The following is a 16268-nucleotide window of genomic DNA, read 5'->3' on the forward strand; positions in this document are numbered from 1 at the left end:
CTCACCACTTTTTTAATAATTATTTATTTACGTGTGATTTCGCCACTGATATGGCTGAAGTAAAACTGCAGCATTAAAGAGCGGGAAAGCAGGCCTGTGTCAAGACATATAACCACAGAGAATATACTACTGCCCCCCAGTGGATTTATAGAAATACTATGTCTGAAAGCTTTGAGGAAAAGTAGATACTACACACTTCATTTATGTACCTTTCAAGCACTTATGCCCTATAGAAGCATTCACATTCCATAATATTTCTTTCAGGGCCTATTTCTTTATACATTGTGTTATCTGTGCTAATGGAAACCAGGAACCTTTGTTTTGGGGGTTTTATTTCTGTGAAATACAGCAGGATTTCTCCCCTAAGTGTATCAAAAGTCCTTGAGCAACACCCTCAAACATTGACTCAGATGAGAACGGTGTCAACAAGCATCTCTGAAAAAGAACTCAAATGATAATTTCCTTTATCGGATTTCTGCAGCCCGTGAAGTATCTCCGTGTTTCGGTGCATCTTCTTTTTAGTTTGTGTAGCATTGTAGATGCATTATTTCTTGGAAAGAAATTTCATTTTATTCCCTGGAGTAAAGGAAAAGAAACAAGAGTGTTGTTAGGTGAGATTTAACCACCAATAGATATTCTGGAACAGACTTCTGGGAAATAACCTTACCCAAGCCTTTGAGAAACCTGTTGACCCTCCGATGTTCATTCTCGTGGATGGAGTCCAGATACTCCTGCACCCTCACTTCAAATAATCCTGACAAAAGAAAGAAAATCATGAGTCACTGGATAACCTCCCAACACCCAAACCTCTTCTTTTCACTGCTCTTCTTCACCTCTCAGAGCCTGCCTGTGGAGCTCTCGTTCCTGGATGAACCAGCCAAACATCTGGGTCTCCATGAAGACCTCCAGGAACCGGCGCACTGTCTTAGACGGGATCGCTTTACGGAAACTCTCGCGTTGGAAGTAGCAGGGGACCGGTGAGGAGGAAGAGGAGGAGGAGTAGCCGTCCTCCCGTTCACCGGTGATGAAGAGTGGATAGTGGCCTACCAGCTCCACGAAGAAACGGACGAAGGCCTCGGACACGACGGTGCTAAGATGGCCCGAATCTGCACAGAAGAGGATAAACGAAGGTATTGCGGTTGCTTAATTGATAAATGACAGTTTTCACTTTCAGTCTTTACTAAATCTCACCACCAGGTGTGTCTCCTCCTCTCTCATTAGCAAGCTCTCGTCTCCTCTCCAGAACATTCTCCAGGGCTGATTGGAGCTTGGATGGCAGAATGGAGTCTTCATCGTCCAACTAAATGTGAAAATGGCGAATCGAAAAATCATTTTTAAGTACACTAAGGATTCAATAATTTGGTCCACATCCATAAGTATCATGAAGTACCATAGAAACGCGCACAAATATAATTCAACCCTTGGCCTACCTGTCTGAGAAATCGACTGTTTTCAAGATCCACAACCAGAACCTGTAAAAAGAAATGTTTTCATGGTTATTGTTTGACAATGAAAGGGTTAGGTTTTTTTTGCCATAAAGTATTGATGTGATAAAACTCTACAGATGCTAATAAGTCAAAGGTTCTTTTGATGACTCCAGTTTCCTTCATACAGTATCTGCTAATCATTATGTCTCTGACCTCCTCCAGGGGCAGCTCAGTGAGCTGGGGCAGGGAGCTGGACAGCAGGCCCACCAGGAACGGGGTGGGGGTGCACACGATGTCCAGCATGGCCGACGGCAGCACAGGGATGTAAGTGTGCTGCCACACAAAGGGGTAGAGCAGCGCCACGACCGCATGGCAGCACTGGGAGAGAGTACTGAAGATAGAGTGGAGGAAGATCAGATGATGCTGCGGCAGAGAAAGCTACAGAAAGTGAGTAACGTTTGTTTAACCACATGAGGGTGCTATGGTCTGAAATAAAGTGTAATATCTGAATATTCCCTGCTGGGGTTTTCAAAGGGAGAAGGTTTAAACATATGCGGGACACATTATAAGACACAGTATACTTTTTGAGGTCAAATTCTTCGTTTGCTGCATTCTGGTGGATTTGTATGCACCAATTTATGGCGAAAAGTGCTTAATTTATGTAAAGGTGAACACAAAATTGAAGTGCAACGTGGCAACATATGTAAATACAATAGGATATAATGCATTCTCATTCTCCGTCCTGCTAATTCAGCACACACGTAGGAATGAGTAACTCTTTCGTCCTATTTTAAGCCCCTGGACGTATTTCAGCAAGATTTCTAATCTTGTTCAAAACATATCTCACATAACTGTGTTCTTTGAGAAGTTGTAATATTTTCTTAATGCGGAAAAGTCCTTATTTTTCAAGGAGCAAGTTGCAATATTACTATAATAATCTATAAAACATTTTATTTTATAATGATTTTTGATTATGTGCATCTTTTATTCAAAAAATGTCACATGTATACATGTTTTAAGAAAAAAGACATGCCTTAGCTCAAGCAGTTTTTCTTCACATGAAAAAAAGCAATATCATTAATGATGATATTAGACGGAGTTGTAATTATAATGAGAATAACGTTATAATACTCAAAGATCAGTTCACCTTCTGTACCAAATGGTGGGGTAGGTAATTCTAGAGAAACCAGCTCGAGTGCGCTAGAATTTGAAAATACACAGCCGGAACAAATCTGCCACTTCCTTACAGAGCCCCTCCTCCAACACACACGAACGTGCACATGACCAGTGAGGGCACGAGATAAGTTTGTGCACAGATGGAAGGCTGACAGGCAGGTAGGCCATCCAGTTATTTTAGCCGGGCCGCCTAAAATGATTGGTCGTGCTTTTTACAGCACTACGGCTTCCACCGATGACATTTTTTTATGGACTTTTTGTCAAAGCACTTCAGATATTCATTGCTATCGGGATGTTAAGAGCATTCCATGGAATATAACAAAAAGTGTATCTCGAGCCGGTTTCTCAAACTTACCTACCCCACCTTTAACACAAACAGTGGTTGTGTACATTTTTGAATCAAAACTATTGCTAGGGACAATCGTGTCGTCGCTGGAAAATGGTAGAGAAGTGTCAAAATACTAAGCCCTTGAACATTTCCCAGAGAAGAAAGCACATACTTGTTTTATTTACTTCACTCATCTTCACATTCCACTACTGTGACCGCTCTCTCTGACTCCCACTGGCTTTCTCTTGCAGAACAAACAAACTGGTCCCAGCCCAACAACAACTCGACAGAGCTGGACTCAAAATATCTCTCTGGCATGTTCCCTGAATAAAAATGTTAAAAAAATGAGGGACTGGACCACCCGGGAGCTTCACAAAGAAAATTCCTGACCCTCGCAGCTCATATCTGCCCGCTGCATAATCCCATGAACAGTGGAGGCAGGATGTTCAGTGCTACCTCCTATTGGGCTGTCTCAATAGAGAAGATGTTAGTGTGTGTTGTGTAAGGATAAATATCTCCAACCTGAGTTTGTCGGCGGTGAAGATGACCCTCCGCTCCAGCAGCAGGGAGCCCAGCACCCGGAGGAGCAGGCGCAGACTCAGACAGGAGAACAGACACTCGAAGTCCACATGCTCCAAGCGCGAGTCAGAGGGCCGGCACAGCTCCATCACCTGGGAACAAGATGGACACAGAAACAAAGTTATAGAGCATCATATATACCGTTTTTATTACATTCTTCTCATTAGCCTTTAACTAGTTTTTGAGGTACTTATCTCTGGAAGTCGATTTGAAAAAAGACCTTTGTCACATTGAATTATCAGGACTTCTCTCTATTGAAAAGGTTATTCAATATAATTTGTTAAAGGGGCCTTATTATGCTTTTTGGGGGTTTCCTTTTGCAGTAGTGTATTGTATGGGTTTTTGTTCATGTCAACGGTCTGCAAAGGCTAAAATCCAAATCCCACATTTTGAAAAAGACAACAAAATGATTATTCTGAGGCTTCGAAGAATAGGGGCTTACAGAAAGCTAAGTGGCTTAAATAATTACTTTGTGCATCTGAGGGTGAAATAATAACAACAAAAAACTAGTAAAATATAGCAAAGAACTAGCTAAATTGCACAACTTCTTCCACTTTTTTTTAATGGACAATCCAACATATGTTAAAGGAAAAGGTTAACAAGATCTTCTTTTCAATATCTCTTTGTCACTCGCCTCAGTGCCGGAGCCGGGGAGGAAAGTCTTAATGGTGATGGTTCGGCCTGGAGCTGGAAACTGAGCCTCCATGATGGCTCTCATGAAAGGCTGCACGAGAGCGGGAGACAAAGCCCTACGCCTCTCCACCTCATCTAGCACCTACAGCGTACACACACACGTACACACACACACACACACACACACACACACACACACACACACACACACACACACACACACACACACACACACACACACACACACACACACACACACACACACACACACACACACACACACACACACACACACACACACACACACACACACACACACACACACACACACACACTTTGTAAGTAGCTCATTACTCATAAGGCAATAATATTATCACTGGAGGCCAGCGGGTGTTTACCTTTGAGAACAGGTTAAAACAGCCAAGATGGCTGACGATACAGTAGACTTCTGGTAGACGTTTACCTTTTCCACTGGGCTGAAAAAAAAAGGGTGGAAGTTTACTTAAGGAAATCAGTTTAACTGCCATGTGTTTGTGGATTAATAACTGCGTATTTTATAAGTCGAAAACTGTTGCAAAACTCAAGCAATGCAGTGTTTCCACATAACAGAGGCCATGTTAAAGTTGAAAAAGTTAAAACATATTTATTTTGTGACATTAATAGCACTGAAACACACACACACACACACACACACACACACACACACACACACACACACACACACACACACACACACACACACACACACACACACACACACACACACACACACACACACACACACACACACACACACACACACACACACACACACACACACACACACACACACACACACATCCTCCCAGACTCTCAGATGGACTATTTTCCCACAGGCACGCAGACTATTTTGGCACGGTTATTTACTCAGCCGTCATCGTGGTATTTAGCCACTTCCTGTTCAGTAGCAGTGCACTTATTTATTCTACTCATTTGTATTTACCAGTAAACGGCGGCAGTATCCGAACCTCCTGCTTCCATCCTCTCCCGTCAAAACAAAGGAGAACATCTCACTGTGAAGGTTGACCCAAAACAAATACACAAATAAAACTGTGATTAGCATATTTTTGATTGCATATGAAAAATGTAATTATTTAAAAACTTTATAATTTTTGAGCAAAATGGGGTTCAACCTGAGACAGTCCATTCCAGCAGTCAAGTCATTTAGTGATGATAAAATGCGGTCTTATTTTAACCTTAATATTATCTTTCTCAAATATGGAATATCATAAACAGTAGCTTTAAGACCATGTTTACACTCTCACCTTGGAAAGTTCTCCACCGGCTCCCAGTCTTTTGCATCAGGGAAACAGAACTGAGGGATGATCCTCAGCTGATCCTCCGTCTCCCTCATGAACTTGAAGCTCCGCTCCAGCTGAAACAAAACCAGAGCAGCGATGTCTTTAATGCTTTATATTTCCATAAACTAATCAACGCCTAATTTGGGGTTATACATTATTATAGGGTTAGATAAAATGCTGCTGTATGAAAAAATCAATCCACATTTAAAGCTCAACCTTGCTATATCAGATTTTCTGATTTATCTTGGCTGGTGGGATAAAATATGTATATATATATATATATATATTTCTTGACATTCCCAAGAGATTTAAATACCTTGAATCTTGAATAAATGGGTACTTCAGGGATTTTAGTATTGCATTTGTTTGAAGTGTTGGGACTCGCTAAAAAAAAAGAAGAAAGAAAGAAATATGCAACAGAGGCGAAGACATCCTGAGTTGAAGTCCTTAGTCTAAGTCAACAAACGAAAGACTGGGTCCTATATCTTCCTATAAACAGGCTAGCCTTTTTAAGTACACCTTTCCAGATCCCTCGTCCTATAGATATCTAAGATGTCATCAATCATCTGACACAGTATCTAAGTTTACTTTGTAAAATCTGTGGATTGCTCTTATACAAAGGTTTTAATTTAAAAAAGCAAGCTAGGCCTCATGCCCTCCTCTGCTCCTGACCTTTGGTGGGAACTGCTGTGTGACCTCTGGCAGATAGTGGGCACCAGCCTTCGATTTCTGCAGCGACACAACTAGAAAATATTCAAACAGCTGACGCTGGTGGAGCTCCTTTTCCCGAGAGCGCTTGCTGGTGTTGGAACCGTTGTAATGGACTTGAGCCTGGCTTGGCTGGCTCAGTATGGACTGGACTGACACGAGACGCTGACGATGAGCTGGAATAGAGGAATGTTTTTGTATAAATTGGAGATGTCAAAAACTAAAAGACAGTGTACGGAAAGTGTTCTAGTGTCATCTACCTCTTGATCTTTCTTCAACTTCACTCTCAGAGTCACTGTTCTCATCTGTTACTGCAAACAGAGATGGGTCAATTAAGTCAAAACTCTACATTTTAAAAGATTAGAAATTACAAAGATTCATTTGAACATCGTCACCTCTCCCTGAGCTTGTCTCAGCGTAATGATAGATCCTTCGGAGATGTTTCTTCCCGATCTTCGCCTCAAAGATGCTGTTGATTCTAAGCACGACCTGTTGGGAAAGGGCTCTGAATCAGTGTGCAGCAGGACATATTTTCTTAAGGATCAAAGTCAGCTTTATTGTCAAAATTACTACATGGTGTTATACATCCAGAAATCTCGAGATACCGTTTCCCACAGTCCCACAGTGTGACATATATACATAAAACAAAAAGGGCCTAGATAAACGGGGTATACAATTTAAAATGTTCATAATATATTTAAAATGTTCAAAGTACAGGATGAGAACAAAGCACCAATTGATATCCTGAACATAATCTTTAAATGATATGGTAAGCATTAGGGTTGGTGAATAACACATCTGCTCTAGTTCAGGGATCCTGCATAAGAAAATACATTAAGAGCCCTAAAGTATGCACTTTAACACACACCGTTGGTATCCTGCGGCAGGTGCGGCTGTAAGGATCCCCGGGGAGCAAGTAAGTGTGTTCAGGCCCAGGAGTGGAGGGAGGGCTGAGCTGGGGTGGAACCCCTCCACTGCTGGTGCTGTGGGGCGACTGGTTGCTTCTCCGCAGGTCCAGCAGCTTAAAGCCCCTGCCTGAATTCTGCCTGAAGAAGCCTGGCCTCAAGGTCTGTGGACATACAATAATAATGAAATACATTCTCACAGTCATTGAAATAAGATGTCACTGTCAATCATTATGCTTGGCTTGTATTTCCAGGAACCTTGGTAGTTTCTGCACCAGGAGAGGAGGGCAAAGACTGCTGGGAGCATTGACTCTCCAACTCTATGTCCTCATATGGGTTCTCTTTGGATGAGTCTGCAAGGAGACCAAAGAGGGTTATATTCAACATGTTTAGACGTATTTTTCTGAAAATGCAAGGTTTTAAATAATAAGGGATTCCAAAACGGTATTCGGAAAATTTCAGAATTGACATATCTGTAAAATTGACCTTTTAACTTCTTTAAGAGAATATTTTGATAATTTGGGAAATACTCATACCATCTGAGTAAGATGAGAAGATCAATACCATTTTCAACAAATGTGAGGCTACAAGCAGGCAACAGTTAGCTTAGCTTAACACACATACTGGAAATAGCTAGCCTGGCTCTGTGCAAAGGTAAAACATCTGCCAACCAGGAGAGACCCCAAAAAAACACTTCACCATGCCAATAAATAAGCAAATAACCTCCTTCAAAACAACAAAAGTGGCCTGTTTCAGGTCGTCATGCTAGGGTAAGCTAATTAGCGTAGTTGTAGTCGTAGGATCATGTTCACTAAAAACAACCTGTAAGTGGTATTGATGTACTTGTCTAACTCTTGGCAAGAGACATTTCAAACTATGTATTAAAAAAAGGAAGATCACTGATGGATATGAGAGGTTTCTGACCTGGGATGTCTTCATAGTGATGTTCTGGTAGGCGAGAGAAAAGCGGGCTGGTTGACCTTTGGAGGTCTTCAAACTCAAAGGATTTCCTGTCATGGTGAACAAAAAAATGCAAAAGAGTGTACAGTAAGTATATGAGCTTTCTACGTTGTATTAATTTGTTCAACATTGTCTACCTTCTGCTGTAATATGCTGTATTGTTTTGCGTAGTACAACACCAGGACTAACATTGTATTTGATGTTGTTAAGCTGTGACCAACTATTGTCGTTTCATTTATACCTTTTGATGTTGTCTCTGACTCTCTCACCCCAGGGTCTCCCATAGACACCAGAGGGAGGTTTTGAGGACGTTTTTGTAGAGGTGGGTGGCAAGGTGGAGGGCAGTGGGGGGAGATTCCTCTGCTCTCTGCCCTTACTCTGACTTTTCCCGATGGCGACGTTAGTTGGATGCTCAAAGGTCCGTTGGGGTTTGGGCACTGGGTTGATAGGGGGCGACCCCGGCTCTGTGTACACATTCTCCTGGTGCTGCGTCTCTTTCACTGAACCAGTTTCACCCATAACTACCTGTTTGTCCTTGCAAGGTGGGCTGAAGTAGTTCCCAAGCTCTGGAGGACTTTTCCCATGGTTCTCCCCCATTGCATCCAGGTTTTTAAAAAGGGTGAACACAGCTCTCTTCTCCTGGTTGGCCTGTTCTGCTGTTTTCCTTTCAGTGCTTTTCTTCAGCGTCCCCATCTGCTGCTGCACTGCTATTGAAGGCGAACAAGGCCTTGAATCCCTAAGCTTTTCTACGTTCTCTTTCTCGTGATCTATTCTGCCGCAATCCCCCCCTTTTTTGCTCTCACTGTGCTTGCTGTTCTTGAGCGTCCCTCTTTGCTGTTTCCCAGTTTCAACAGGTGAACAAGGCCTTGAATCCCCAAGTTTGCCTACATTCTCTTTACCAAGATTTTCCTTTTCCTTTTGGGCTACTCTCTTGCAACTCTCTTCACTCAGTCCATCAGAGTTGTTACCATTCTTTGTAAGGGATTCTGTCCTTGTTATGCTGTGGCATTGGCCCAAAGAACCTGAGGTAATGGGTGAATGAGTGGGTTCCTTCCCCTCCCATAAAGAAATCTTGTCCTTGATTTTGCCTCCATTGGATCTGGGGAGCTTGTTGCCTACCAGGAGAGTGTTCTCATTGTGAGGGTCGAAGCTCGGCCTCCTGTGCGCCATCATGGGTGATTCTTCCCTCTGGTTTTCCAACGGGGTGAAGGGAAGTTTGTGTGCCCTCTCTCTTCTTTGTCCAACGTTGTTGTTGTCCCCTGAAGCAAAATGGAAATCACCAGCACGGCTCTTCTTTAACCTAAACACACACACAGGAGCAGTTTGAACCACAGTTTTACAGCATGCTTCAGTAAAACACAGATTTCAAAATGATAATTGAATCACTGATTACCTAAATTCAATCAAAAAATACAAGACTATGCTACAAAAGCAAAATAACTGACTTTCATTGAGTTTCCTGAACTTCTGAGTACGGTCACTGCCTGTTAGGGGACACTAAGTCTTTTTCTGGCGACAGTGGGAAAATACAGCCTGAGAGTAAAATGCCAGAGGACAAGCCTATGACCGAGCATCTCTTTCTCATCGGCCTCGCTAAATAAACACATACTTGGACCGGAGCCCATTTCATTAAACTGTAATATTTAATTAAATAAACAGGAGGAAATGGGAAGCCCCAAGATGAATGACCTCTTGTTTTTAGGGGATGTGATGAGTAAAGGGCAACGTAAAGCATTTTTTACTTATTTCTAATGAAGAATTTGCCAAAATGTCCCTTTCTTATAGGGAATGCGTTACAAACCTGTTGACAGTGGCGTATATGTTGTCCGGAGTGATGGTCATTCTCTTAGAGGCCGCCATGATTGCTCAACACCTGAGACAGAAAAAGAAAAGAAAAATATTTAGCCAATCAATTGACTTCATCCAGAGGCTTTTTTCATGAGTCTCTGTGCCCACTTGATCGTTTTCTCTCCCACACTGTGTTTCAGCATGATATAAATACGACATTTTAGGCCGTGCGACCATTCATCCCCATCTGATATGTATGAAATGCTGGGGCCAGCTGGGCAGACTCAAGGAAAAACACGACAGCCAGTGCAACTCCCTTGAGAAGGTCATCACCAAAAACCAGCATCTCAATAGTCATTGGGGAGCTTTTGCCTGATTCAATCACTCTTCTCTATAGCTTTTCTTGAATTACTGTATTGTTGCTTCTTCTGCTGCGTTCTACTCACAGGACACTAACCTTTGCCCTGCTTTCCCTCCTCTCATCTTGACTCTCATACTTTCACATCTCTAAAGGCCCATGTTTCAAAGTTCAGTGGCCTCTAAGATAGCGCTTTGTAATTTCCCAGCTCTGGGGCCGTTGTCATCATTTGTTTAGTTGATATGTAATCCAAATAACAGTGAGGGACAGCATGAAGCCCTTAAAGACGTAGCTGATAAGCTGGGAAATACATTCAGACGCACTGTTACTGTGTGATGAAGATAGCAAGCCATCCAGAGCTGCATAGTTAATCAAAATGACATACGTTTTTCTACAAAATACATATGGCATGATCCCTTCCAAAACTAATTGCTTTCCCCCACCAATTTTGGTTTTACAGTTAATAAGCGACAGAGCAGAACATATATGATTGAACTAAATAGAACAGAAGGAAATCTCAAAGTCTCAAACAGCCTGTATTTTGTATATTTAACTCACTAAATGAAATCCGCTTCTTACCTCTTTCCGTTGTATAGTTTCCATGTGTTTTCTTAAGCATAATGCTGGTGAATTCAAGGTATCCATTGGTATAATCTCCAAAGCTAACTTGATTTAAGGTTTGAAGTGAGTCGTCACAAGCTTCTCTCCCTGTATCTTTCCCAATCTTCAACTTTCATTCACTCTTTCTCTCCACACACACTGGATATGACTTCCTCCCTAACTCTCCCTCCCTCTCGCTCCCTCTCTTTATGTATTTCTATCTGCTGGTGGTCCCTCTCACAGCTGACATTATAAACAAGCTATGTAGAATGAATGAATGTCTCTTAATAGTCTTACTTTTAACTACTTTATAACTTTAATGTTGCCTACTAACTGCAGAGGAATGACTTACACAAGTAACAAACGTCATTGTATAACATTAAAGAGGCCCTATTATGCTGAAACACATCGAATGTAGTCCTTTGTTTACTTTCTTGACATCGTGACATCACTGCGAAACACTCGTGCTTCTATCGTCTAGCTCTCCATCACATTGTACGTGATAGGCTGAGGGGAGAGTCATCTCTAAGCAGTTGACCTAACCAATCAGAGCAGACTGGGCTCTGGTTTCAGACAGAGGGTGAAAAGAGATGCTGCAGCACAGGCATTATGAGAAAAATAAAGACCTTTTTGAACATTAAAGGTGGGGTAGGTAAGTTTGAGAAACTGGCTCGAGATACACTTTTTGTTATATTCCATGGAATGCTCTTAACATCCGATAGCAATGAATATCTGAAGTGCTTTGACAAAAAATCCATAAAAAAATATCATCTGTGGAAGCCGTAGTACTGTAAAAAGCACGACCAATCATTTTAGCCAGCCCGGCTAAAATAACTGGATGGCCTACCTCAGGGCCGGCCCTCGGCATAGGCAGTATAGGCAAATGCTAAGGGCGTCAACCCATAGGGGGCGCCGAAAAAAAGAAAAAAAAGTTATACAAAAAAAAAAAATTGTTTTCATTTAAACCATTTTTTAAAATGTAAACACAATTTCCCGATTTTGGATCAACAAAGTACATCTTATTATCTTATACTAACAGAACTACGCATATATTGCGTACAGCGCCCATAAACTCTGGCACACCCCCCCCCAAAAAAATCAAGTTGAACTGGCCCAGTCCCAGTAAAAACCAGAGGTTTATGTGAAATTGTTCTTTTTTTGAAATAATGGTTTTAGTGTGCAATTATAGGTTTTAATTTTGTATTTGTATACTACGGTGGCCCTGAAGTGCAAGACACCACAGCATTTCACAAAACACTACAGCATTTCAGAAAACACCACAGCATTTCACAAAACACCACAGCATTTCACATTGGACGGAAAGGGTATTCCTTTAGGGAGAACACTTCTTGTTTGTGATTGGACAGAGCCAGCCAGAGAAGCACTGCTGTGATTGGTTGTTTTTGCTGCCAGTCAAGAAATGACGCTTCGTGATTAGCCCAACACATCAGCCGTTAGCTGTTAGCACACAGTCTGTGGTTTGTACATGTTTAACTTTTGTCCAGTTTCTGAACAGATATGAGGAGCTGTGAGATCTGAGTGTGTGCTAACGGCTGATGTGTTGGGACCATACGTTGTGGGACCATGGTTGGGACATATTTCGCTGTCGGGTGTTGACCAATCACGAAGCGTCATTTCTTGACTGGTGTAGTGCCGAGAGATATGGAGTCAGAGGCGGTGCATCGAAGGTGCAAAAGGGAACTTTAATGAGGAGCAGATAAGGACATGTTGTCGGGTCGCAGCCCGGGTCGACAAGAGAGAGAAGCCAGGAGGGCACACAACATATATAGACAACACCTAACATGTCCGTGTGGAAACAAAACCCCAACTGTAGTTCCATGTGTGAATTATGATCCCCAGTGTATTAATGAGTGGTCACCACACAAGCCCCCCCAGAATTCAAACATGGCAAAAAAAAAAAAAAATATATATATCCCCACGTCCGTGGAGGAAACATCGCAAGGGCAGAGGAGGGTGGGGCCGCAGGTGAGGACCGGGCCATGGAACGGGCCATGGAACGGGCCACGAAAGGGGGCCGCAGGAGAGGGCAGGGGCCCTAACGAGGGCGAGGGCACCCACACCGAGGGCGGGCCGTCGTAAGGGGGCCGCACTAGGTGTCGCGGAGAACCCAGCAGGAAAGAGGGCAACCCGGCCGCAGCCAGACGCACAACGGCGGCGGGCATGAAGTCCTCAGCAGGCGTCGAGGTATCCCCGGAAGAGAGGGCAACCCGGCCGCAGGCAGACGCACAACGGCGGCGGGCATGAAGTCCTCGGCAGGCGTCGAGGTATCCCCGGAAGAGAGGGCAACCCGGCCGCAGGCAGACGCACAACGGCGGTGGGCATGAAGTCCTCGGCAGGCGTCGAGGTATCCCCGGAAGAGAGGGCAACCCGGCCGCAGGCAGACGCACAACGGCAGCGGGCATGAAGTCCTCGGCAGGCGTCGAGGTATCCCCGGAAGAGAGGGCAACCCGGCCGCAGGCAGACGCACAACGGCGGCGGGCACGAAGTCCTCGGCAGGTGTCGAGGTATCCCCGGAAGAGAGGAGCACAACCCGGCCGCAGGCAGACGTGCCGCGGCGGCGGGCATGAAGTCCTCAGCAGGTGCTGAGGCATCACCGGGAAGCAGGAGAGGCCAGACAGGGTCCCGGAGCGCGCCACCCATGGGCCGATGGAGCATGGGCGACGTCCGGAACTGTCGAGGCGAGAGGGGGTCCAGGAGTGCGCCACCCAGGCGTCGATGAACGTGAGTGGCGTCTGGATATCCCCGGAAGGCAGGAGAGGCCAAACAGGCTCCGGAGCACGCCACCCACGGGCCGATGGCAGCATGGGCGACGTCCAAAACCGTTGAGGCGAGACGGGGTCCAGGAGTGCACCACCCAAGCGTCGATGACACCGTGAGTGGCGTCTGGAACCGCCGTCGAGGTGGTGAAAAAAATGAGAGTGTCCACATGAGGTCAACCGGCTGGTCGAACCTCCTCTCCGGCACCGGAAAAAAAATTGTTAACAGTCAGATGTCAACACGTCGTTAGTTGCTAGCCGTTAGCTGCTAGCCGTCGTTAGCCGTTAGCTGTTGTTGCTAGCCGTTAGCTGCCACTGCTAGTTGTCGTTAGCTGTTAGCCGTTGTTAGCTGTTAGCTGTCGTCGGTAGCTGCTAGCCGTTATTAGCCCCTCGTGGTTAGCCGCTAGTCGCCGTCAGCTAGCGCAGCCAGGACGTGCAGCCGCACGCCCCGAAGAAACAAGCCCACGAGGTAGCAATGGGGTTGCTGGTCGACCCAGCAGGTCGTGCATCGTCCCCCCGTTGGATAGAAAGCCGATGCGGGAACGGCGAGCAAAGTCTCCAGCCTTCTGCGGAGCGCGCACCGAGCCTCAGTCCGCGTGCCGGTGGCAGCCACGGACGTCTCCAATCAAACCCCGGCATTTCGAGAAAGGAACTCGAGTTCCTTTTGCCGTGTTCGGCTCCGTCCCGGAAACTTCTCAAGACGTATCAGGGTCACCAGTGTAGTGCCGAGAGATATGGAGTCAGAGGCGGTGCATCGAAGGTGCAAAAGGGAACTTTAATGAGGAGCAGATAAGGACATGTTGTCGGGTCGCAGCCCGGATCGACAAGAGAGAGAAGCCAGGAGGGCACACAACATATATAGACAACACCTAACATGTCCGTGTGGAAACAAAACCCCAACTGTAGTTCCATGTGTGAATTATGATCCCCAGTGTATTAATGAGTGGTCACCACACTGGCAGCAAAAACAACCAATCACAGCAGTGCTTCTCTGGCTCTGTCCAATCACAAACAAGAAGTGTTCTCCCTAAAGGAATACCCTTTCCGTCCAATGTGAAATGCTGTGGTGTTTTCTGAAATGCTGTGGTGTTTTGTGAAATGCTGTGGTGTTTTGTGAAATGCTGTAGTGTTTTGTGAAATGCTGTGGTGTTTTCTGAAATGCTGTAGTGTTTTTGTGAAATGCTGTGGTGTTTTCTGAAATGCTTCAGGGCCACCGTAGTATTCATTTAAAATAAATCAAAAAACGTACAGCTTCTGTGTGCTTTTCGGTGCTTTTATTAACATTGGAATTTACATTGTAAATGTAAATTCTCTCCCGCGGGGGAGAGCTTTAGAGAGCTCTCTCCTGAAAGAGTTTTATTTGAGTTATTAATTTAAACTTTTTGTCTAAGAGATGCTGATTTGAAACCGTTGTTAGATACAGTTACGGCATTTCCTGTTTCTGCCGGAGAGAGGGGAGGCCGTCCCAAAGCTTGAGCTGTATTTACTCCCTCCATCTGACAGGAGGGAGCCTCGTTGAGCTGCGAGTGTGGCTACAGACGGAGTTCACTCCATCACGGAGGGGTAGGGTCGAGGGAGTGGTTTGGAATTGGGCCTAAATGTGTATTAAATGCTATAATACATCCATGGTTAAATGCCCAGCATTCTGCATTAGTATACTTGAAATAGTTGCTCTGCAGCATGTGTACTCGCGATTGAGAAACGGCTGGTGTATTTTCAAATTCGAGCGCACTCGAGCTGGTTTCTCCAAAATTACCTACCCCACCTTTAAAGCATGGAAGCATGTCACTGTAAAGACACTAAATACAAATATGAACCCTGAAAATGACCATAATAGGGCCCCTTTAATTTCCCTCCAAATCCGCGGTTCTTTGGAATTCACATCACAACTGCTTCTGAGCCACAGTTGCTGGTGGCTGGTGCAGCTGTAGCATGTCAGCATAAGAGAGTTCCAAGGAATTTGAAAACAGCAAGTCTCTTAAAATGGCAATCCCCAATGAAAATCCAACTACCAGGAAGTGTTCTTTTTAAATATAAATTAACTCTAAGAGGTAAGCTTTAAATAATATATTACAGAGGCACTGATTTAAAATTCAGTATAGAAAGCAAACAACTAAATAGGGTACTTTGTGTTTTTGCGAGTTATGTAAGTTTTGTTTACACCATTTTTTTTCTATACATGGACTTATATTTGTTGACATCTTTTAAGATGTGTTAAACTCGTTAACTGTTCATTCGATCATTAACAGTGGTGGTGTTAGAAGTACTCAGATATTCAACTTAAGTAAAAGTATAAATACTACACTGTAAAAATACAAGTAAAAGTCTTGCATTTAAAATCTTACTAAATTATAAGTAGCCCTACATAAGTATTGGCATAAAAAAATAGTACTTACTGTGCGTGACGTCCCACTTTAGAATAATGTTGTCATATAAATGTAGTGGCGTAAACAGTACAATGTTGGCTTCCAAATTGTAGTGGAGTACAACAAGTATTTAGTACCTTAAGAAAATACTCAAGTGAAGTAAAAGTACTTACCAACGGCTTACCAGAATCGAAGTGCAGGCAAAACTCAGTGGCGGATCCCTTTGTCAGTGTCACACAGTGCAGCCAGGGTATTTAACTACATGGTTTTTGGCGGGGACTTTTTAAAACCATGTAACAAGTGTTGCAGTGACAGGTGAAGGC

At 44.0% G+C, this 16268-nt stretch overlaps 1 protein-coding gene across 4 annotated transcripts; it reads right to left on the reverse strand.

The window, feature by feature from the left end:
• Positions 1-315: 315 nt before the first annotated feature.
• On the reverse strand, positions 316-16240 carry LOC117468397 (DENN domain-containing protein 2A-like). 4 transcript variants are annotated; one of them, XM_034112478.2, is made up of 20 exons: positions 16130-16240; positions 9858-9929; positions 8298-9356; positions 8021-8106; positions 7355-7449; positions 7060-7260; positions 6587-6680; positions 6452-6502; positions 6156-6367; positions 5448-5557; positions 5126-5195; positions 4542-4619; positions 4145-4285; positions 3454-3602; positions 1641-1818; positions 1431-1472; positions 1192-1300; positions 834-1106; positions 668-754; positions 316-576 (listed from the first exon to the last, which is right to left on the reverse strand). In XM_034112478.2, exons 2-20 carry the CDS (start codon positions 9914-9916, stop codon positions 545-547), a joined length of 3126 nt encoding a protein of 1041 aa, XP_033968369.1. In that variant the 5' UTR covers positions 9917-9929; positions 16130-16240; the 3' UTR covers positions 316-544. The 4 variants fall into 4 exon arrangements, with proteins under 4 accessions (XP_033968369.1, XP_033968368.1, XP_033968370.1 ...); XM_034112477.2 differs by having other exon boundaries at positions 16119-16240; XM_034112479.2 differs by lacking the exon at positions 16130-16240 and adding an exon at positions 10782-10938 and having other exon boundaries at positions 6452-6496.
• Positions 16241-16268: the final 28 nt, after the last annotated feature.

Source organism: Pseudochaenichthys georgianus, chromosome 23 (assembly GCF_902827115.2).
Source record: "Pseudochaenichthys georgianus chromosome 23, fPseGeo1.2, whole genome shotgun sequence".
In the NCBI taxonomy this organism is placed as follows: Eukaryota; Metazoa; Chordata; class Actinopteri; order Perciformes; family Channichthyidae; genus Pseudochaenichthys; species Pseudochaenichthys georgianus.